Here is a 23,869-nt window from a genome sequence, read left to right as displayed (position 1 = left end):
AATATATCTCATTTTTTTCCCATCACCATGTCCCTTTAGGGGCTCCGTACTGGTATGTACAGCGATTTAGTCGTGATAAAAATAGTATGTGATAAAATATGATTTAGTAATAACTATGAGGCGAAACACCTCATCATATCACTACATGGGACCCTTAGAGTATTTCTATGTCTGTTGGATATCAACATTCTGTCAGGGACTGGTTAAATTATACACCTAATGAATATAATATCTATTGTTGTTGTCATTAATTAAATGACATTTATTTTCTCCATACACATTTTTAAAAATTCTTCAGTAAGGACTTAAGCTAAATCAACAAAGACCCAAATGATTCAAAGCAAAAATATAATCGAGAAATAGAAAACGGAAATCTTGTACTTCTTTTAATGAGGGAATCATCCGCTCATCCCATGAAGAATTACACATTACATACTGTAACTGAATCAACATTAGCTATGCTTAACTAGTTTATCGTAAAGGGAGATTGGGCCTTTGACTTTGTCATTAGTTAAATATTTGAGTGGTCATTCTTGAGCTTGTTTTCATGGTGACAGCAAACTAAAATACTAATATGATTTTACTTCCAAAACTCTATTGAGCTCTATAAGAGCAAGAAACCAGCAGTCCTTCTTTCTTTCTAGAAGTGCTTTATTTCGGTTAATATGGCCTACACACACAAATAGCCCAGTGTTTAACATTGCACACAAACATATGTTGACCCATCACAAGGATCATGTAGAATAAGCGTAAACCTTTATTCAAGACGCTTTCTGGAAAGCCATTTCTCAGTATAACAGGTTATATTACTGCACATCTACAATCATCAAATTCATTAAGGGCAATTTGAGATTCTTTGAACCACAAAACAACAAGACAGAGCAAAATGAGCAACAAGTGTCTCTTATGACGCTTTGATGAGAGAAGCTTCAGGATAATGCATATATTTCTGCACACAGACTTATTTTTGGATCTCTATCGGTGCTACAAAATCTGTGGTCAGTGAAGAGAAAGTGGAAAATATACTATAAAACATGAATTTCGGAAAGTGAATTTGCACAACTGTCTTCTAACTGGAAATAATTCATTATTATTATTAGCACAAGCTATCTCTGTTAATACAGCTTTTGTTTTAAAATAATTAAAAAAAAAATCTAATTTAGTAAGTGAAATTAATATAATTTAATTAATCAAATCCTGGTTATGATTGAAAATATTTCAAAGGCACTAAACAACAGCCTGTCGGAACTTATAACTTAGATTTTATGACACAGAGTTTATGTATTAAAAATATATAATTCAACTGAGCCCACTATGAAACTGACATGTAATTGATACATCCTTCTTGAATGATTTTTTGAACTTGGATGAATTAATACGTGGTTCAAATTCATATTTTTACAGAACAGTTCCCATCACTGACATAGAATGTCAAAAAGTGCTTGAGTCATATTCGAATTAAATAGCAGACAGATCACACTTATTGTCAATTGATTATATTTACTTTTCACAATTATTTACGGTAATACAGTGCTGACAAATATTGCTTATAATACTGGCCAAAGTCAAATGATCATTTAGTGATTATTAACTTCAACATTATTTACTGTTGAATAGTAATTTCACGCATAAGCACAACTAACCACAGCAAGACGCATCTTTATGAAACAAATAAACCTAGGCATTTGAAAAACAGGAATAGTGGGGTTACACTGATTTTGATTCAACTTTATCTAAGTTAGAGCAGAGCGATGTTCTTCATTATTAATGTGTGAACAATGACAGGAAAAGTTACCTGAGATGAAATGGCCTAGAAGGTATTCACAACATCTTGTACTCAATTGAGTTTGGTGGCAGTTCACAGGGAAAATGTGTGGTTTCTAAAGGATGATGGCAAACACGCTGTGAATGGAGGTAGGTTGAAGCGTGCTGGCTTTCCATCTCGCGGTGAATCGCTGATTGTGTTTCACTAGCAGTAATCGATTTCCTCGTTGGCCAGAACAATAGCGGTTCTGCAGGGAATGTAAACCTGAGAGAGTGGGAGAGACACAGAGGGAAAGAGATCAAAGGGACTCAGCATTTGTTTGAGGCACTGTAGCACATTTTGAAACAATGCATAACATAAAAAGTTTCAATGTCTAAAAGACTGTGGAATGTGAAAAAGTTTCAAGCGAAAGTTAGACTACAGCTATGACTAGGCCCAAGTGGAGTCTGCATGTGTTTTTCACATTCATGAGGCGAAAATATGCTAAATGTTTAATATATGTACATGACAGGGATGTGCAGGAATTTGTGTGTTTGAATTGATCATCAGCATTGAGCTAATTCGATAAAAATTTAATGATCTCATTTCACTATGGAAAGAGTTGTTGACTCAAATAGCAGGAAGGACAAAGATTTTCCTCCACTACAATTCATCTGTACATTCAAAATGAAAAGTTTTTTGAAATTTGAATTTTTGCATTTAAGCACACAACATATTTGTGAAAACTAAAATGCACTAAATTATTTTTACAACACTAAATGGGGCAATGATAAAGGGTCCAAGACTTCAAAAACCTATAGTTTAAAACATGTGTTAAGTTTTAGAACCTGTGTTGGTTTCATATGGTTGTTCAAAAGAAAAGTTTCAATTTAATGACTTAAAGTGGCTATATGTAAGATTTTTCATGTATTGATAATTTCAGCGACAGGTTGTCTATGAAATCCTGTAGACTGATTTTTTTATGTGAAGGACTCGGGATGTTTTTCCCGGGAAAATCCAAAGCATGTGACATTTACGTGCGTTCCTGAGAATCTCTCTTCCCTTCTATGATGCATGAAACGAATGCTTATACAATGTTCAGGATAATGGCGAAAGGGCCATTCCGTACTGGGATGTCAATGTGTCATGCAAAAAAAATAGATTAATTCAAACTATAGTCTCACATTGCCAGATCTATTCTGTAATTAAATGTCCTTATTTGAATTGTGAATAAAAATCGCTATGATCCGATACTTTCCTCACCGCTGTCATTTTTGTCGTGTGTTTATTTTGTTATTGAGAGGAAAGCGCGCAGCACATATTTACATATTCATCTAAACGTCACTCTCAGCAGGGTGGACGGCACCGGGGCGTTCGTTAAGCAGTATAAGAAAAGAACGAAAAAGAAAACGGCCTTTCACTAAAACTTGGTTGAATACATGGAAGAAAGGCGAAAAGGATTGAAATCAGTGCTATTTGACTAGAGAAAGGAAACATTCAACACCCATAATGCACTGGGCATGTTGCTGTTCAAGGCCACTCCCACCAGTCTGCTATTTATACGCTTGACCAGAGTTAATTACCGACTTGCTTTAGTAGGAAATACATCTTAGGAAACCTTTAGTCATAATGGTGTCAACTTGTATTGTTCCCAGGTGCACGAATTCAAAGAGTAAAAGTTAATCGGGAGTGAGTTACTTTCGGTCTCCAGTGAAAGATTCAGCGTGTTGTAGGCGGAGGCTAAAGGCTGCAATGACTTGTAAATCTTAAAAAGCCTCTGTTTATAGTCAACATTTCAAACTGGATGACCACGAACACAGTGTTTTAGGCCAAACGGACAGGAAAAACTGAAAGAAACGGTTATTCTGTCAGTTAATTGGGAAGATAAGGAACAGAGAGCACCTTCTGCCCAACATCCCGAAGCAAAACATTGTCGCTTGCCGGTAAGAAAGATGTTACCATAGTATTTTTTACCATAATGCTGTGAGTACAATACCAAAAATGTTCAGTGATAAACCCACTCTTATGATGACTGTTTTGTTAATAACCCTCTGTCAATCCGACTGTCCGTGGGCAGGGAATACAAAAATACAGAGGTATAATCTATAGTTATCATCACGAAAGCTCACAATTCACTGGACGGTGTGTTTCGTGTCATCTGACGGACTTTTGCTGACAAATAAATGTGAATTTCTCAGTTTAGGTAACACAGAGAACAAGTAAACATTGTTCATTTACATATACTACCGACATTGTAAAAATTGTAAATTGTAAAAAAGTTACACTTTAATTATAGTGATCTGAATTAGTTCAATTGACCTGTTATCACTCACAACAAGACCATCATTTAAATTTACATTGAGCTTTTTCCTTGTATGTAGACCCACCACGTGAAACCTGCTGCTACTCCTGTACAATCCTCTACAGGAATCAGGGAAATACATGTTCACACTGCAATCTAGACTTCAGCATGCATCCCTGACCCATCGAGCACCAGTTCCTCTGCAAGGAAGCTTCCCTCAGGACTCATATATCTCAGGCGAACACCACAGAACATGTTTGCTCGCTGCCAATTCCTCCACAGAGCCACGGGAGCCGAACAACCCGCAACAGTCATCGGTGACTAATTAAACAGAGTCGGAACTGCTGTGGAGAGAGAGCCAGATGACTGAGAGAGTGAATCACAGCACCTGTCTAGACAAAAACCACCACTGCGCCACAGCCGTCGTGTGTCAACAACATTTACTTTCCAGAGCTGCGTAAAACAATGGTGACAAATGGCGGATTAATCAGCCAACAAAGAACAGCAGAGGTCTCTAATGTCATTATTACAGCACGCCACACACATGCTGATCGTTGCAACCAATGCAATATGAACCTCATAAATAGAATGGGATCCTTTCAAATTAGATTCTGGCTTTTGAATATAGATGTGTCTGATTAAACGTGCAGTCGAGAATATGCAATGGGGATAAAAGGTTTGGACTCAAACTTAATTGAGATACAATTGGTATTAATTGCACTCAGTTTAAAACTAGGACACGTGCATAGTTGGGTCAATTATATGATGCTCATCTGTTCATTTATTCAAAAATTCATTCAAATGCAATTCATACATACGATCACTTGAATATTCGACAGTATTTTATGATAATTTCTTAATTAAAATTCATTTTGATTTTTTTTTTGAAGGCATAAAGTCTCAAATGTCAGGGGGATGCAGTTGTCCTGATATTATAATGAAGAGAAAAACCCTCATTAAAAGAAGGAAACTAAGTTTTGTCAAAGTAATAGTATTCAACCAACTTTTGAGTGCCAAATCAGAAAAAACAAAAACAAAAAAAAAACAGGAAATGACATCATAGAGATCGCACAGACCCTCATGACTGTGTGTCAAGCTCATTAAGTCTTTTAAATTAAAAGGCTGTAAAATGTGCTGTGACGTCTTATTGTTAACAACTAAAACCATTAAAAATAGTTTTCACTTGTAAAAATAAAGCTACAACTGAAATAAAAATAATTTGAAGCTATATAGAAATGACAAAGAAACACAACAAATATAAAATATAAGAATAAAAGCCAATTCAAAATATCAATAAATACTATAATAGTATATAAATAATACTAAAATCACACTGGTGTGACTCCACAAAAACACAAGTTTTTAATATATTAATATAAATAAATAAAAAACATAAAAAATACATAAAACCTATTAAAAAACTGAGCAAATTGTACTGCAATAGTTGACATAGTTGAATAGGTTAAAAACTAGTTTATCCGCACGCTAAAAGTATTAAAACAGCACTTGCGCCATATTTAAATGAAGTCATTGTCATTCTTTTCAGCACTAAAGTGCCTCCTTTCTATGCAAATTAGGCTCATTATAAGTGTGCTTTATTCATGAAAGTTAGACTATTTGCCTGGCGCAATTAACATTATACAATTGCCACCTATGAACAGCAAATGGAATAGAAAATGGAAAATTCTGTGCAAATTGTAGATGTTATCTTGCATCATTTCTTTAGTATTGGGACATTTTGTGGTCGTCAAACGTTGGATCGTGCTCATAGGTAATGTGATGAACTACACTCTGCTAGGACACCTGTGACGTCCTTCAGCTTCAGAGCAATTGGTTAAAAGTCTCGCCAGAATATTAATAAGGTCAGAAAACATGCGATGCACTTACTGCCTCAGATTTGACCGTTCTAATGACGGATAAAAACGCGTATTTGCAGGTCAAAAACCTTGTAACTCCATTTGAGCTTGATTTTGGTAAAATGTTAATAATATAAATGGCACATGCAAGTGTCTGACCATAACGCCACAATATCAACTATCAAGCTCTTTAATGTCTGGTGGATTCTGATTGGCTGTCAATGAAAAAATCATTCTGAAAGTGAGTCCAACTATGCTATTCTTTTAAATTTAGCTTTATCTTTATCGTTATTGTTATAGTTCCAGTATCGTCCTTGGTATGTACGGGCCTTTATTGAAAACTTTTACCCATATTTCAATTTATTTCAGCTACCAAAGTAACATTTGGTTTAACTTGATAATTATTTAGATATAAAGATAAAAATACAACAAAATTACATCTTAAACTAAAATTAAAATAAAAACCAATTTAGAGAGATTAATAAAAACTATAATAGCATCTCAATGATAATAAACACTAATGCCACTTATTTTGGTATATTACTGTGACATTTAAGTGTCATCATGCTTTTTAGGTCCACTTTATTCCAAACTGAACATTTCAGCTTCTTGTTATAAGAACTGTGGAAAGGCTGGCAGGAACCAAATAGCAGGTGTCTGAAGGCCTTGATGGCACATGTGTTTTTTTTGTGCTTATGTAAATATTCAATGGCAGCTCAAGGACAGTAAATCATTAGAACTTCTCTTTGTGATCAGCATGAAAGAGCATTTGAAAAGTAAACGAAAGGTACAGGGCCGCTGATTGATGCATAAACAAATTGAAGATGTACGAAATAGACTCAAACGGGAATACAGCCTCTCGAATCGTGAACTTCGACTGCTTCCCCGGAGCAGGTTTGTGAGGTTCAGAGTTTCAAGGAAGAATCAGAAGAGCCTTTGAGGACACGGCTTCAGCGGGATTGATGTTCGGGCGAGCCGGATCAGTGCACATCATGCGCAAAACAAGCCTGGTTCACGTGCCTCGGGGAGATGTCGGAGTCTTATGATGACCTTCTGAAGACGGGCACATTGTGTAACCTTAAAACAAGAACACTCCAAAACAATCCGTTGTTTCTCCCCCTCAAACCCATGTTCTGCGAGTCTCTGGAGAACACACTCACCGACTAAACTCTCACACACCTGTCTCTTATCTCAGCCCTTTTCAAGTGCTTCTTGACTGAAGCAGAGCAAGAAGCTTCGGCTGGGTACGGATTTGTGGTGCGTGGACACTGAGATTGAGGGCAAAAAAAATAAAAATGCTTACTTGATACACTACACATCCAGTAGTATGTAATTAAATCCATCAATTTGAGACAAAAAGACAACAAGTAAAAGGAATGTTTGGATGGTTGTGAACAGTGTATTTTTTAAATCAACAGTGAAAAGAATTTAGTATGAGACGCTTGTGAATGATTGGCATGCAGGTAATGCTGAACTCCTAATTATTGTTCAGCAAAGCATTAAAAAACCGAATATATTAGAAATCAATTACTGCTGTACTCAAATATCTGAGAAAATATTTGGAAATTCTCACATAATTTACTCAACCTCATGCCATCCCCTATGAATATGACTTTCTTTCTTCAGATAAACACAAACAAAAGATTTTTTCTTTGAGAAAATAATCCTTCTCTGTGAGTCCATATAAAGCCATTGAATGGCTGTCGCTCGGTTGACGAGCGATTGGGAAGGTGATCTATATACAACCCCAGTGGATGAATAAATTAATGTCTTCTGAAGTGAAACGATATGTGTGTGTTAGAGAAATACTATTATTTAAAACTTCTTTAACTATAATTCATTGCTTTCAGTCTACCGTCATATGATCGATCATGAAAGGGATCAGAATAGTTACTGTAATAAAGACATAGCGTGAACGCAGCATAAGTGCATTGTGAAGATCATGTGAGGAGTGGTAGTCCACGTCTGCACGAGTGCGAAGGTGTGCGCGACAAAAAAAAAAAAGACCTCACTCTTTTATCAGGCAATGACTTTGCAGGCAGCATTTGCACACAAAGGCACGTCACGAAACAGCATAACGTTTTAATTATCTACAACAAAATAGACAGAACTTTGGTGATAACTAAGCGAATATTTAATCACTACAATAGTAATTTCTTGCAAGAAATTACATCAAAAGTGATAAATGTTAAAAACATACATTTATACACAAACTGACCACTAACCGCAACTTTCAGACGCCATCTTTATTTCTAGCTCAACTGTCACAGAATGGAACGCACAGTATTGTGGGATATCAAAGTCAGTGAAGGATACGATCAAATGAAGGAATCTCAGGAGACAGGAAGTGAAGCCAACATTAGATTCGGACGTGCCTTGATGCCTTCCTACCTTGGAATCCATCCGCTGAAGGCAGTATTTTTCAGTTTTCGGACATAGCCCCCATTTCGCATGGCGGTGTGCACAGCATTTTTTTTGTAACTTTGCGTTTGGCTCTGCTTCCAAAGAAGCACGGCTTTGAGGCGTGCCTATAATTTGTTATAAGTTATCAACCCAGCACTGCTCGCAAGACAGTAGACCGGAAGCAAGATTTATAGTTAAAAAAGTTACAAACAACTATCGTTTCACTTCAGAAGACACCGGGGTTGTATGGACTGCAGTTACGATCGCTGTGTGTGTGTGTTTGTGTGTGTTTTTTAAGCGTCAACCAAGCGCCAGCCATTCATTTTTATTTTATGGACTTTTCAATTTTTCAATTTATCTGAAGAAAGTTATCTACTGCACATCCGGGATGGCATGAGGGTAAATAAATTATGAGAATTTCCATTGTTTAGGTGAACTATCCCTTTAAAAACATGTTAAATGTAGTTCACTAATTAAATTTTTTATTTTTTTATTCTTTTTATGAACACTAAAAACTCTGTCAGGAGATCGTGGGCGTTTTCTTCAAAGACAAACTCTAAGAGCTGAAAACTTTTTATGTTTTTTTTTAATGATAACTGCAAACAAAACTGCAAATTATACGATCTATCACATGCACAGAGATGTGTTGAACAACTAGAAAGTTCACTGCCGGACATTATTCATATACTAATTTAGTGAATTTCATGTTTCTGATGGAGGATCGAGCTAAGCAGTCTTGTTAGCTCTGGAAAACCTCAAAAGGGGTGATTCACAGGCATTTCGCAATTAGTGTCTCATGAATATCATTGGAATTCAAACAATCCATTTCATATGCAAAACTTTAGGAAACAGACGTAAAAGCGCAGACGACGCTCGCACCAAATGGACACCTGGGGCAAGGAATTCATATTTGTTCATCATTGAAAGTGAAAGGGTAGAATTTTCCACTCATTTGCTGCTCGGCGCCTCCGCAGTCATCCTGCCGCATACCTGATTCTGCCGAATGCGTCGCTTTAAGAGCGCGACGTGTCAGCCTTTGCAACGCCTTCAGACAGCAAATGAGTTTATTGTCACTCATGGAAACGGAGGTGGTGAGCTGATGGACCCATTAAAGTGAAGAAACAGCAAAGAGGGAGGCAAAGTTTACGCACACTGGCATTGACTTTGAAGTTGCGGCCCTTAAATAAATCATGGAGAAAAATTGAGCAGAAAGGGACCATACTGTGGCACCTGCCAACAATCACAATGATTAATTTCTATCTTGTGCAGGTGTGTCAGCTCTGAGCTGCGGAAAAGACAAATATCAGAGCGAAATCTCAGACGAATACCGCTCTGTTGTCTGTCTGTCTCTCGCTTTATTCCCTGCTGGGAATGCTACTGGTCACACGCTTGTTAAAATAAACTTTGCGTTTGGCAGAAAGTGGGTGGGAAGCGATATAGGGGTTTCTGAATTAATAGAGTGCTACAAAGGAAGAAAAAAGAGAATGTGTAATTTTAGGGGTTTAATTGATGAAGGCTGTCTTAATGCAGCTGGGGCTTCCAGGGGAGATAAAAGAGGAGGTTTTGCACAGGGAGCAGAAAGTCTTGGGCAGAACTCAATGTACTTCACATGAGGGTTAAAGTACATTCGAAAAAATAAGCTGGGGTGTGCTGCAAACTATGTACTTTAAAAATCGTTCACTCTTAAAAATAAAGCTTCTTCGTTGGCACCTATGGTTCTACGAAGAACCTTTAACACCCATTTCACAAAAGGTTCTTTAAAGTGAAAATAGGATCATTAGATTTTTAAAATGTTCTTCCCACAAAAAAAAAAGGTTATGTGTGACCATGGACCACAAAACCAGTCATAAGTCGCACGGGTATATTTGTGGCAATAGCCAACAATACATTGTATGGGTCAAAATGTTTAAGTATTAAGTAAAGATCATGTTCCATGAAGATATTTGGTAAATTTCCCACCGTAAATATATATATATATATACAGGTATATATATATATATATATATATATATATATATATATACACATATACATATAGAAATATTTTTGTGAGTGAATGCAGCACAATCGCGAAAATAAATGGACAACTTTAAAGGAGATTTTCTCAATGTTTTGATTTTTTCCACCCTCAGATTTCAGATTTTCAAATAGTCATATCTCGACCAAATATTGTCCTCTCCTAACAAATCATACATCAATGTAAATCTTATTTATTCAGCTTTCAGGTGATGTATACATCTCAATTTCATAAAATTGACCCTTGTGACTGGTTTTGTGGTCCAGGATCATAGCCAAAAATGGCTCTTCTATGCATGCATGTGAAACCTTAATTTTTAAGAGTGTACAACGATTGACGATCGCATTTACTTACAGGTGTGAGTCTGTTCACAGACTTCACACAGCAACTTCCAGCAGCGTCTCGAATACTGTCTGCATGAACGTGCAACGGGAGTCAAGCCCTTATTCTCTTACCCACAATGACTAAAGTGATATCAAAGATGGCGACGTCCATAAAACTCTTATCACTTTTGACATGACCAGTCCAATCAAGCTGCGAGTTTATCCGTCCAAATCTCCATTAACCAACAGAAGCGATTATATCTGGATGGAGAGTGGAGCATTTGAGTCGTGCGTTAAGTTACCGAAACGAAAGCACACTTGAAAACCTGCAACACATGATGCAACACGTGTCTGTGTGCAAATACAGGACTGACAACCGTATTCTGTTGCTGTGTGAATGTGGACTAAGCGTGTTGTGTTCACAAATAGCTATGGCATGCAACCGAATGGAGCTCAATGCTTTTTTTAAAATATGATTGTGAATTTGTCACAAACGCTGCTTGGATAGCTGTAGCAGCAGTGTTTGTACATAGGATGAATTTAAAGTAACCACTTGGAAGGGGTCTAAACATAAAAACTCTATAACTTTCAATATGAACTCTTTATATCATAAAATTAGGCAATTCTTGCTGTATCCATGGCTGCTACAGATCAAATGGGACCATACACTGCTGATTCTATGGTGCAGAGTTCTGGGTGTGCATTAAATGGCTCAATATATATATATATATTCAGACAAATGCATCACTATCAATTTCACAGGGTTCAGGTCATATCTATTCAACTTCAGAACCGCAACATACAGAACATTCATATTCATATGCAATGAGGAGGGTAGAGCACATCTCAAAACAATAGCTAAACACTAAAAACATGATTTTCTGCAGAAAGTAAGCAGCACTAATAAATAAATATCCAGCACTGATCCTTGACACTGAATATCAGTGCATAGAAATGATTAAATCATCACCAAGTAATTTTTTTTTCAATCATGTATTTAGCTTCCTTTCTGTCAAAGGCCTTGAGGTCTCTTCAAACCCTGAGGTTTTCCAGAGTAGATTCAGCACATTTACTAGTCTGAAAATAATACAGTTGATAAATAATGCAGATTTAATAAATGCCTATTACAGTATCGGATCACCTACCACTCTATCAGATAGCACATGACGACTGCTAGCATGAGTAATTTGATACTCACATGTGGGTTTGTTCAGGAGCATTTCACTGGCTGGACCGACTGAACGAACACACCCTTTCACTGAATGAGTCAGTGTTTTGAAACTGAATTAGAGCGACACTGAACAAAACATCTCATTTGTAAACAAATATGGTGCTTAAACATTTCTTTTAAATAGATATAAAGGCAAATCATAAAGAGTTAATGAAATAGTTGAGTAGATGATTCAGTGACTCATTCATAAATATTGTTATTTTAGTATCATTGAGATATTATATCCCTATAATAAGTGTTCATATTCTGACCAAGTGTGACATCTTGCGCTCCACTCGATAGATAGACGAATAGACTTGATAGACGAACTTGCAATTAATCAATTTAGTTGCTGTGTGAACGGGACATTTCGAGACTCACACTGCAAGTAAATGCGGTTGTCGTCAATCTCAAAAACTGACATTGTGAATGTAGCCTGTGTAACATGCAGTAAGAGTCACTGAATGAATCTGAAGGAATCTGAACTAGCTCAAAAGATTCAAGTCACTGAAATTCTTCAAAATTGTGTTTAAGCACCTATACATGTATACGCTGTCTTGTGTAATCTTTCTAGTCATTGCAGGGAAAAAGCAGCGTGAACTTTCTTAAAAATATCACATTCTGTTCTCCAAGGAAGAAAATAAGTCAATGAGATGAGGGTGAATATATCAGATTCATGAAATCAGTCCATTAAATGTGTCCCAAGGTGTTACAAAACTAAGAAAACAAACATCAGTCATGTACATCTTTAATTTGACACTTTTTACCTCTAAGCTCAAGATTGTTCCACACGCTCTGCTTAACAATTACAAAACTATGTTGACAATAGGACAAGTCAGCAAAACGGAAAGTTTGCTTTAGAATTTTTATGGATCTTATTAAATCGTCGGCAGGCCCTTAGGTGAGGAGACGAGGGAGGCGACAAAGAGAAGAGGAGAAGCGAGGGAGGAATGAAGACTTGCATCACGAGCTACAGCTTGAAACAGGGGTTTTAAATTTCACGCCATGCATTTAATTTCAATAAGGCCTCTGGAAAGAGAATGCACAATATGACTGCTGGAACCCAAGAGATAGAAGAACTTATCTGATGGAGACTTAACTATAACACAGATAGTGTTGCACTTGACTCCCATTTATTACTGCTCTGATAAAGAGCCTAATACATAAAAGGGGTCTCAATAACAGGAAGATTATATAGCGACTGCATGGTTTAAGATAATAGTGCATGCATTACTCTAGCAATGCAAGGTTGAAAATGTTGTGCATTGCCCTAGTTCAATCACAAACTCTTGTCTTGAGCTTCATTGAACGCCCTTTCAGTCTTCAAACACTTTTCAGGAGGAGTTTGGCATGCTAATGCAGGAAAATAAAACGAGAGAAATTCTCAAAGCTATGATATATGGAAAAAGGAAGTCGATTTTGATTGTCTTACCACGTCAGTACGGTTACTAGTGTAAACTGTCAAATGCACTCCGTGAAAATGCTTGTCTTTCTGGGATATTTTGTGTAAACCAAGTAATGTCTTGTATGTAATTGCAAAATATGCAAATTATTTATTTAAGTAGGGTTGATTTACATTTAATTTCGGAATCTTTGCTTGAATACCTGATAATGTACTTCTGTTAGATACATGAACACTGCTGTTTGCTTCATTTGAAGCTTTTAATTTGGTCTAGTGTTTGTAACGTGTTGATTTAATCTTTATTTGATTACTGAATGTTTACTCAGGTAATCACATGGGAATTTGTTTACTTGTTTTTAATTACTTGGCCAATGTTTACTTAATGAGATATGCTTAAAGGCTACAATTGTTTTAATTTGTTCATATTTATATATATATATATAAAAAAAAACTGTGGTATTAAGGATACTCACATTACACACATTTTTCTGTCTGTGAAAAACAGATTCTGAATGGGCTGGGAATGGTGTATAGTTTATGCTAACAAATAGTATTGTGCGCATACCATCATAGAGTTGGGCCGATCGTTGAATCCCAATGGCTCAGTGAAGAAATCGGTGTTGTGATCCAGTCTGCCATGGCCTCCATACTGGATTTCATCCGAGTCCAGTTTGATTTTGTATCTGGAACAGAACGTGTTAAGGAACCAAAGAGGAGATGCTGGAGACAGAACTCATGAGAAGGAGAAGATAAATCAGTCACATTACAGTAAATTGTGCTCTAGATGCTCACACCTGATGGTCTTACAGGGACAAATGAACTTTCTTTTATCATTTATTCAAAGCAAGCATGGTGTCCACTCTGAAGTGTTCTGGATGTGAACAGCTTGTCCACTTTCTTCTTGTCAGAATGCAGAGCAGCGCTGCAAGTCAACAGCACTGATTGCTTTGAGCTCCTCCGAGACAATGACACACATTTGTCCCATATAAAACCGATGAGCCACCACATCAACAATTCCAGGCAGAATTATTTATCCATTTCAAAATATTAATAATGTATTCCATCAAAAAATGTTTCAAACAACACCAATCGTGCACACACACAATTTCACTCTGTGCTACACTGACTAAATTAAATATTAAAAAAAGTAATTGCCTAGACTCATGACCGGAATAAGAAATATCTTTGACAGAGAGCATAAAAGAATAATGAAGACACATTTTGTGGAAAACTGGAAATCTATTTCATGCTTTTGTGTTTTAGGTTTTGAGTAATGCATCCCTAAAAAGCGGACATGCATCTTGAAAATTCAAGCAAGTTCAGGTGCTAAAACTTGCTGAACATCTGGATTGCACCATAGACATCAGACATTAAGTGCATTAATGTTGAAATGATTACCTGTGCTAATTGACAGCATCCCACAGATGCTGTTGATGGAGCTAAACTTGTATTGAACAATTGTTTAAAGACAACATGAAGCAATATCAACAATATCAAGGGAAAAATAATGTACGGTTAAAAACTGGTTAATATATCTTTGCCTTGCCAACGTGTACAAAAGAACATCACAAAAGTGAATGGCAGAGAAAGTTATTGCATTTTGAAAAAAAGATTTCCAAAACCTCTTAGCCCACGAATAACGTGCACTGATGAGTCATGCACAATAAGATTAGGGACATTTATTAAAATAAATAGTAAAAAAATAAAGAGTCAATTTCATGTTTTTTTCTATAGTGCTAAAAAAGAATGAAAAAGATAAATAAAAAAGACATCATGGCAGTGACTCTCAAGCAGGGATAAACAAAATAAAAAACTATTATTGATATAATTATCCACAGTTAAATAAACAGTTATTTATATAATAAAGAATAGATAGATCAATAAATAGGCTTAGTTTTTATAAAGGGAGTAAAAGTGCTTAAATTATTGTGTAACAGGCAATATAGTTAATAGAAATATTATGCAATATTATATAAAATGTAATTCAGGGTTCCCACACCTTGGCTAACTTCAAATTCAATGACTTTTCAAGGATTTTCAGGTCCAATACCCACAAATTCAAGGACTTAATGTGGGGACACATTTTAAGTGAGAGCAAGGTTAATTTTTTTTTTTTTGGCCATATGACAGATCTGATATTCTATTTGTCGTATTTCTGTTTTGACAAGCCATAGAGACACACACACCACACACACACATGGAACTTTCCATGAAACTCTTCAGAGTAAACTCTTTAAATGTTGATATGTATTCCTATGTTCCTCAAAGTGTTCTAATCCTCGTCGCGAGACGAAGGAGATTTTTGGTAAGGGACTGTGATAAACGTTATGGTTCCATGCATTTTAATTCCCCGAGCATAATATCATATTTTGCCCCCTCGTGATTCCACACGTGGGCCGAGCTGCATTAACACACATAGGCAAGAGAGCAAAAGTTCAGCGGCAGCATGAACTCTCAGTCCTGGTCACACACACACGCGCACACACACACAGAAACCCACATGGATCCTACCACGCGTGATCGAAATCATTTGGTACAATGTTTAAAATGTATTTTCTTGATGTGTGCCTGATCCCTTGTCCCAAATATTATGCCTATATAACTTTATTGGTTTGTAATCAATGTGATGTGACTATAATCGTGTATCTGTGTGTAATTATGTCATAGCAGTGCCATTCATGGTATCGTCTTGTTCCAGATATCCCAACGGTCTCGAATGTTTAACGCAACATATCAGAGGATGCATTGTTTTATTAATACCAGTGATATTAATGTTACGAACGAATCTATCGTTCCAATTTCTAAGAGGAAGGGGGGTATAGATCTCGAAACGTCAGGAGGTGTGTCCGATCCGTTGTTAAAGACGGTTGGCCCACGTCCGTGAGAGGGCGTGAGTTTTGGCCCCTTCAAAATATCATGCTTCCCTTCTCTCTGGCTGCTTACTGTGCTTTTACTTTGGCTCCTACTCTCCTCTCCTCCCCTGGCAACGCTTCTCCAGGACCCTCGGGAAAGGCTTTGGACCTTCTCCTCTGACCAACACATGGTCGAGTAGCTGCCTTGTCTTTGCAACCAAGATTTCCGACCTCTCCCATCCCGGGAGACGAACTTTCTCTGTAATAGTACATTTCAGTGAGCCTTTTCAAGCTTCGCGCGACACCGGAAGACGCAGCAGAACAGGACACGCGCACGCGCGCGCTCCCTCTTCTTCAGCCTGACCAGAAAGAGCACAGAAACTTGCAAGTAAAGCTACCTTGTCTGATAAAAGCTGTTTTTCCCGGTGTCTCGTAACTTTAGGTTTCTGTATGTAACAATTACTAGCTTTCCATTTTCTTTCTTTCTTTCTTTCATGTCATTTTATTCTTATCACGTATGTTATTATTGTTTAAATGTTTGTTGTGTTTATTGTTTGCATTTTTACTTACGTTTCTATTCGTAGCTCATATAATCTAGTTAAGTTACACTTATTAAAATCCATTTATACTTTTCACTGTCTCTGTGTTTCAAAAACCCACCATTCTAAAGTCACTGAAATAAAAGGTCTTAAGCTACAAGCTCGATATTAGACTACATTCCGTAGTTTTAATTAATAAACTCATAAAGTTTACTGTTCGTGGCCAGAACCTAAACTTTATTGGAGTTTGTTCTTGACTGTGATGATCTTACAGTCTTCGCTGGACGAATAACTGATGATTAGACCAGTCATAGAACGAGGTAATCTCGATAATTGATAAAATAAATGTACATGCGACTTTTCCCTATATCCTTGAGCTAATTCAAATTAACCCAGAGTCGTATTCGTTACAATACATTAAATAACACATTAGCGGACCGGAAAAAATATGGAATTTTTTCCAGAAAACTTTTTATTTTTTCAGATTCACAAACTTTCCAGGATTTCAAGGACCCGTGGGAACCCTGGCAATATTATTATTATTTGCACAACAATAACAATAAACCATTATTATTAATAACCAAAAGTAAACAGAAATGATTTAAATCAAATACTGACAAAACAACATTAAACACTGTAAATGATCAGTTGACTTAAAATAAGTAAATAAACTTCATGCGTAATTGAAAAAAGTTATGTGGAATGTCAAGTACTTAATATCACAATAACTTATTTTTGTCAATTACGCATGACATTTATTTGCTTCATTTTAAGGCAACAGGTTTCCTCACTTAAGTTATGGTCAACCAACCACTTTTTAAAGTGTAATAATTTTTTATTACTATTTTATCAATATTTTATTTTTTAGGACATTTCTGTTTACTTTTGGTACCAGTTGATGCAAGACCAGTTGAGAACGAATGACACATGTGGTACCATGTGTCTACAAATCTACAGAAAACAAAACACAATGCGTTTAGTTTAGTCATGTGGCATGCAAAAACCCCCAGCTCATTTTGCCATGTAAATATACAGTTTCACCTTCAACGTGTAAGTAAACAACTGTATTCCTGTGGCACAAGGAAGGAAATAGACGGAGAAGCTGGAGTCCCCAGTCTCTCCACTCCTGCTCTCTCTCTCTCTCTGTTTACCTCTCAGGGGTTTAAACAGTTGTGAGATGTAACAAACATGCAGACAGGCGTCTAATTGGCTGCTTGAATAATCACCTCCTATCCCCATGGGTTAGCGGTGGGTCTTCATGTTATCCTCAAACACTCTCTTACTCTGCCCTGGAGCTGGAGCACACTTGGCTTTTACTGCCAGCTTGCCGGCTTTGATAGTGATGATTAAAAAGAAGTGTTGCTTGGCGTATTATTCCTGCTGAGGATGACGACAGATGCCCCCCCCCCCCCCCCGACCCTACTCCCCCATACTCCTATTTGCATTGAATCCTCTCACTGATAGAACAAACTTCCTTTGTTATGGATATTTCGAGAGATGTTGTGGGGAAGAGAGTGAGAAATACAAAATGATCTGATGCCGCCTTTTTTTTCTCAGCGAGAATTAATGGAGGATTCATATAAGTTGCTTATACTGTCAGTTTTTAAACAAAATGTAAAGCATGCAAGAGCTTAAGTTCTCTTAAAGTGCAGGAAACACCATACATGTATGTATTAATTACAGCCCATTAAGCTAACGTTCATGCAAAATTGCATCACTACCCCACGGTACTAACTAAGCTAAATGCTAACAAAAAATAAACACTGGTTTTATGTGTTATAGAGCCTTTTGGGAAAACGTGCCTCTACCAACAATTCTGCAAAACTCCAAAAATCAATTTTCGCACATATTATGAATGATTACAGGGGGAGATTATCAAATAAAAAAGACTTGTTTTAACGCGGTTCTTTGCACGAAACTATGACATGACCTCAAAACGCTTTCAACACAGTGCATGGTTTGTAAACGAATACATTTTGACATATGCATCACACAAACAGCTCGGCTTTTCTGATGTAGTAAACTTGCTCAGTAGCTCATCTGGTACAACATTGAACTTCAAGTCCCGTGAAATACGAGTCACGATTAAAGAGCGCAAAGTTGAAATTACTTAAATTTTAAGTACAATCCACATTTTTTGTGTGTGTTAGCAAGAAAACCTAAGATTTGCTTTGTAACCTGAGATTAATGGCCTTATTGATTAAACCTGTGACTTTAAAGTTTCACTAAACTACATTTTTTTGTGGTAAATTTTAAAGCTAGTCTTCACTTCCTCAGCGCAAATAAAGTCTGGTCATTAGCATTTAATCAAGCAGGCTAATTTCATACAAAGGTCCTTCCACATGACTCGTGACAATGTTCCACATTGCATTGAACTCATCAACCAGAGCGTAACACCAAGTTGCACACAGATCAAACGCTGTAACGTGACGCCTGAACTTCAACTTTGACTGTTTGCTGCTGACCTTTTGAAGGACAGCCAATAATTAACAGACCATTTCATGATGTATCATTAGAGCAAGCAGATTGAAGGTGTCAAAAGCATTTAGTGACAATCACCCTGTGGGAAATAAACCACTTAGACCTGCCTAGCCTCATCTAGCTAGGAGTGGTTTACTGGTTTTTGAGTGGTTTGGATATTTCATGACAGCCTGGCCAGGCAGGGAGACCATCTTAAACTCCCTTAGACCTGGATTTTCAGTAGGGATTTGGCTGCCTACCAATGGAAATGCATTTCTGAGGCTTTTTGAAACCAATAACGTTATTATGGATGCCAACATTTGATGTTGCGGCTCTGGAGGAAGAGCACCAGAAGCGAGATGTTAGCAAGAAGTGCTGCGTTGCAGAATATCAGTTCCGCCCCCAGTGAATTCACACAGACACAGTCTGAGATTCATAAAAAGACGTCTACGGGGAGACGGAGAGAGAAACAGTATACATAAGGCACAGGGATCCTTTAAGAGGAATTCTACCTTAAGCATTCATGCATTGATCAATACCACCCATTCCCATTAGACAAGCATGACTGTCACCCAGGACCAAAGTGTACGTGACAGGCAGCACAGAAAGCAGCGTGCCGGAAGAATACTAAAAGTATGTGTATGTGCGTAGATGAGTGTGAAAACGAATACACAAGAACCAAAATGGCTAATTCAATGTTCCCTGGCAAGCGTGCCAGTGTAACATCAGTGGCTCTCCTGCTGAAATTGGCAGTTGGAGGCTTTTAGCAATTATGTTTTTTTTTTGCGCTTACAGATGCTTGTCTCTGAGGCCAGGCAGCTCTGGCGGTGAAGCACTGTAATCAACCAAGCCTTGCTGAACAAAGAGGAGAGCCTGAGATCAAAGTCAATTTGCTCACAGGAGGAAAAATAGCGGATGAGAGGGTGAAACGTGTGCGCGATCATGATTGCGAAGAGGGTCGGGATATCGTGTGTTTCTTGTGTTAGTGGCAGCAGTAATGGCAGCTTGTCCTCTGAGGGGAAAACACTGGCACTGGGAGGGATTCTGCGACCACATTTCTTAATGAAGTTTACACACGGTGTATCATCTCAGCACCATCTTGTATCCTTTTCTCGTAGTAAACATCGGGCAAATGTCACTGGCACGTTCAACTTATAGGCCTGAACTTTTCTGATGCTTAACCTTCATAAAATTGATCGTCAAAAGCTGTTTTAAAAACCTGTTACACAGTAAAAAAAAGATCAGTAAGTCATGACAACATATGTTTTTACATGACTTTAACTCATGACAACTCTCCGGAGATTGATATGGTAATAGAGATTGGCATGGTAATGGATATGGCAATGTTAATGTATTTGGTCTTGACGGAATAGATCTGCTTCGCTGGTTCTGAAAGTGTGCAACAGCAAACAATGCCAAGTATTTGAATGTTTGAGCAGCAAGCTCATTGGCCACTGATGCAAAAGCAGCCAATCAGCTGTGCTATGCAGATAATGACATGATTGCTACCAATAAGTTAAAGACCTATCAGCCTAGACCATCTAGAGTTTCATGCCAGAACTAAATGACTAATACATCTAAGTTGATTGTACTCAAAAACTTAAGGCAGCAACTTTTTTTTTCTTTTTTTTTTACGGTGGGGACTTTACATTAAAACCTTGATTTGTGTGATTATGTAATTTTCTTAGCCTGACTAGGTCAGACTTCGTACTTCCGCTCAATTTCATTTCGCTTCTGTACTCAGTCTGAGACAGCGTAATAGCTTTCCGTTTTCCTCCGGTCTGAAAACAGCCGGCCAATCAACGAACAGAGGGCGGGCTGAGAGCCGTGACGTAGACGCTGATTGTACCGTGGATGCGTAGATTTACTTCACATAATCTGCAAAAGTCATTCACAGACATGTTCACTCCGGTATTTTGCTCGATGGTTTTGTTTTCGCATCATACATGTGTTTAAAGTGGAAGTTAGATGCGGCTGAGCATGCGCATAACACACGCCATAACCAAACGTTATGTGATTGGCTTACGGGTAACCAATGATTTTAAACTTCAGACAAGCGCCCCCCTGCGAGAAAGAAAACACTTTTCAATTATGCCATGCCAGACTCTGTCTACGAAGCAAAGCGAAGTAGCAGAGTTTCGTATTACCAGGCTATAATTTTCTCGCAATAAACATAAAATTAATGGACAAAATACATGTAATAAAGATTGTGTTACCCACAATGGATATCAGGGTTGCAAACGTGGCATATTATGTTCTCCATCAGGCTCATATGGGAGTTGCGTAAGAGGTGTGTTGAAGGGGAGTGGCATTTCTGAAACTTTCATAGAGACAAGAACTAAACAGAGCGTTACTGACAGACTAGGAAGAGAGGTGCTGCAACAATGGCAAATATGTGAAAAATAAAGTGTTTTCACAGATTCTTATCACAAAAACAGCAAGCAGCACAACCGTTTTCAACATTCATAATAATAAATGTTTCTTGAGCAGCAAAGCAGCAAAATTATCACTGTTTTTACTTTATTTTTCAGCCTTGGTGAGCATAAGAGTCTTCTTTCAAAAATATAAAAAATCCATAACGACCCCAAACTTTTTGTGTGTAAGGAATGCTTCTAATATATCACTCAGTTTCAGATGTGTATGAAGCTTCTGCAATGATTTTTAGGCAGTCATCATTTCAAGAAACTCAACCATAACATGCCCACATGACCCAAAGACTGACCCTTCTTACAACACTTTCATCTTCAATAGCGCAGTCGTTCCCCTGAGATCACAGTGTTCTGCCTCATACTATCAATATGCACTTTTCTCCTTTCCATCCTCTATCAGATTCATTAAGCAGTTTTTGGGGGGAATAAAGTCATCAAGAATCTTTCAGTAGTAAAGCGTGCAGCTGTTTTGCCTGAGGACACGCGAGCTACAGATTCAAGGAGGAATGCTGATATGGTTGAATTATTTAGAATGGCGTTCAGGTAAATGCCCCTGACAGATAATAGGAGAATGATGACCTGACACAATCACAGACGCCTGTTGGCACGCAGCGTATCAAAGACACATCAGGCCTGACAGGAAGTGCACCCAACTGGGATTTGCAATACTCCATCCATCTGAATGGATAAAAGCACCCGAAGAACGCACCCATTGAAAGCAGAGAACCAAAGATTGAGGGAAAAGAAATGCATCGAAGGTTTGAGCTCTTGTCAAAAGCTGATGTCGACAGAATTTTAATGGCTGATGTTTGTGGTGGAGTGCTTAACTCAGGGGAAACTTTGTCTTCCAGTTTGAAAAGAGAGAAAGAGTCTAAGGAACAAAAACGATGCTCATCCTACTGAAAGGACGAGCGACTTTTTAAGGCTTTGAAGTGCTTTGTCTCTCTCTAGACAACAAATCCATGACTATGTCCTCCTCCTGAAGCTTTTTTTGTTTGGCTTATACCTGTAGCTCCACTTGTTTACACAAATATGGGTTTTTTATCTGTCATTAGAAGTGGAGGGAGCTCAAGCCAAGGTGTTTTTAATGTGTAAACAGACAAAAAAAAAATAAAAAATTGCATTTAAACACCTGGTGTTGAAGTGTAAAGGGGGGCCAAAATATTTTGTGCTCCAATTTTTCAGGGATGCATTTGGCCACATCACTAATGCATCATAACCGTTCCAGACAACAAAAAACACATCATCTGTCATGCAAAAAAAAAAAAGAAGTAATTTAGTAATTCTGATATTACAAAACAATGACAACATTAAGTGGCCCACATGCATTCAACCGAAATTTTTAAATATCATGTTTTGTGGCAAAATTAGATTTTTCAAATCAAATTCATGGTCACTTGAATAGACATTAAAAATTAAGAAAAGAAACTAAAATTAAAACATAAACATATCATTGAATCATTAATCTTTAAATAAATGATTTATTATTGGTAATGATTCCAGTTATTATTATTATTATTATTATTATTTAGGGTATTATACACGCACTGCTGGCACAAATCATCTTATTTTTGGAACAGTCCAATGAAATAAATATGCCTGATTTGCATGCAATGTCAAAGATCATCAGTAAGAGATTCTCCGCAGAAAATAAAACACTGAAATAATAATACAAAGAATGTAAAGTTAAATTATTGATCATTTATTTATTTAATAAACTTGTTTTGTTAAAGTAATACGTTAAAAACTGGGAAAGGCAACATCTTCATTATTTATTATTATTATTATTATTATTAATAATAAGAGTGTTAGCTGTAAAGTTGTGGGACAAATCAGTTTTTTTTGTGTGTGTGTGTGTGTGCAAAAGTCAATTAAAAAATTGAAATTAAACCTTAATTATAATATTGTGAATGTATTATTATATAATTAATCACTTATTTATTGAATACACTTCTTTGGATAACCAAACAAACAAATAAGACAGATTATGTTTTCACATTAATTTGTAATAATAATACAATTATTAAAATCATTAAATGTATTCTTAATAAATATGTATTATTATTATTATTATTCAGGGTATGAGCGGCAATATAGTATATCATACCACTATTCTACCCTGATGGATCTACCCCTGGTTTATTATTATTTTTATTATTATTGGTTTATTATTGTTTTAGGATTATTATTGTTGGTTTATTATTATTATTTGTTTAATATATTATATGTATTATTATTATTATTATAAACCAATAATAATAATAATAATAAAATTAATTCAGTGTAGAACAGTGGTACAATATACTATATTGCAGGCAGTACCCCGAATAAT

The 23,869-nt window shown here is 36.9% G+C and overlaps 1 protein-coding gene across 1 annotated transcript in view; it reads right to left on the bottom strand.

Annotated features, from left to right (window-relative positions):
• Window positions 1-640: 640 nt before the first annotated feature.
• gbe1b (glucan (1,4-alpha-), branching enzyme 1b) overlaps window positions 641-23,869 on the bottom strand; it is a 136,380-nt gene continuing 113,151 nt past the window's right edge. The window contains exons 15-16 of the mRNA XM_081371499.1: window positions 13,823-13,940; window positions 641-2,029 (exon numbers count right to left, since the gene is read on the bottom strand). Of these exons, the coding sequence (XP_081227625.1) occupies window positions 1,970-2,029; window positions 13,823-13,940 (178 nt within the window). The 3' untranslated portion in view covers window positions 641-1,969. The remainder of the gene's footprint in view (window positions 2,030-13,822; window positions 13,941-23,869) is intronic.

Source organism: Scardinius erythrophthalmus (genome assembly GCF_964197995.2).
Source record: "Scardinius erythrophthalmus genome assembly, chromosome: 7".
In the NCBI taxonomy this organism is placed as follows: domain Eukaryota; kingdom Metazoa; phylum Chordata; class Actinopteri; order Cypriniformes; family Leuciscidae; genus Scardinius; species Scardinius erythrophthalmus.
The sequence above is the reverse complement of the archived record's forward strand: the minus strand, read 5'-3'. Positions and strand labels throughout refer to the sequence as shown.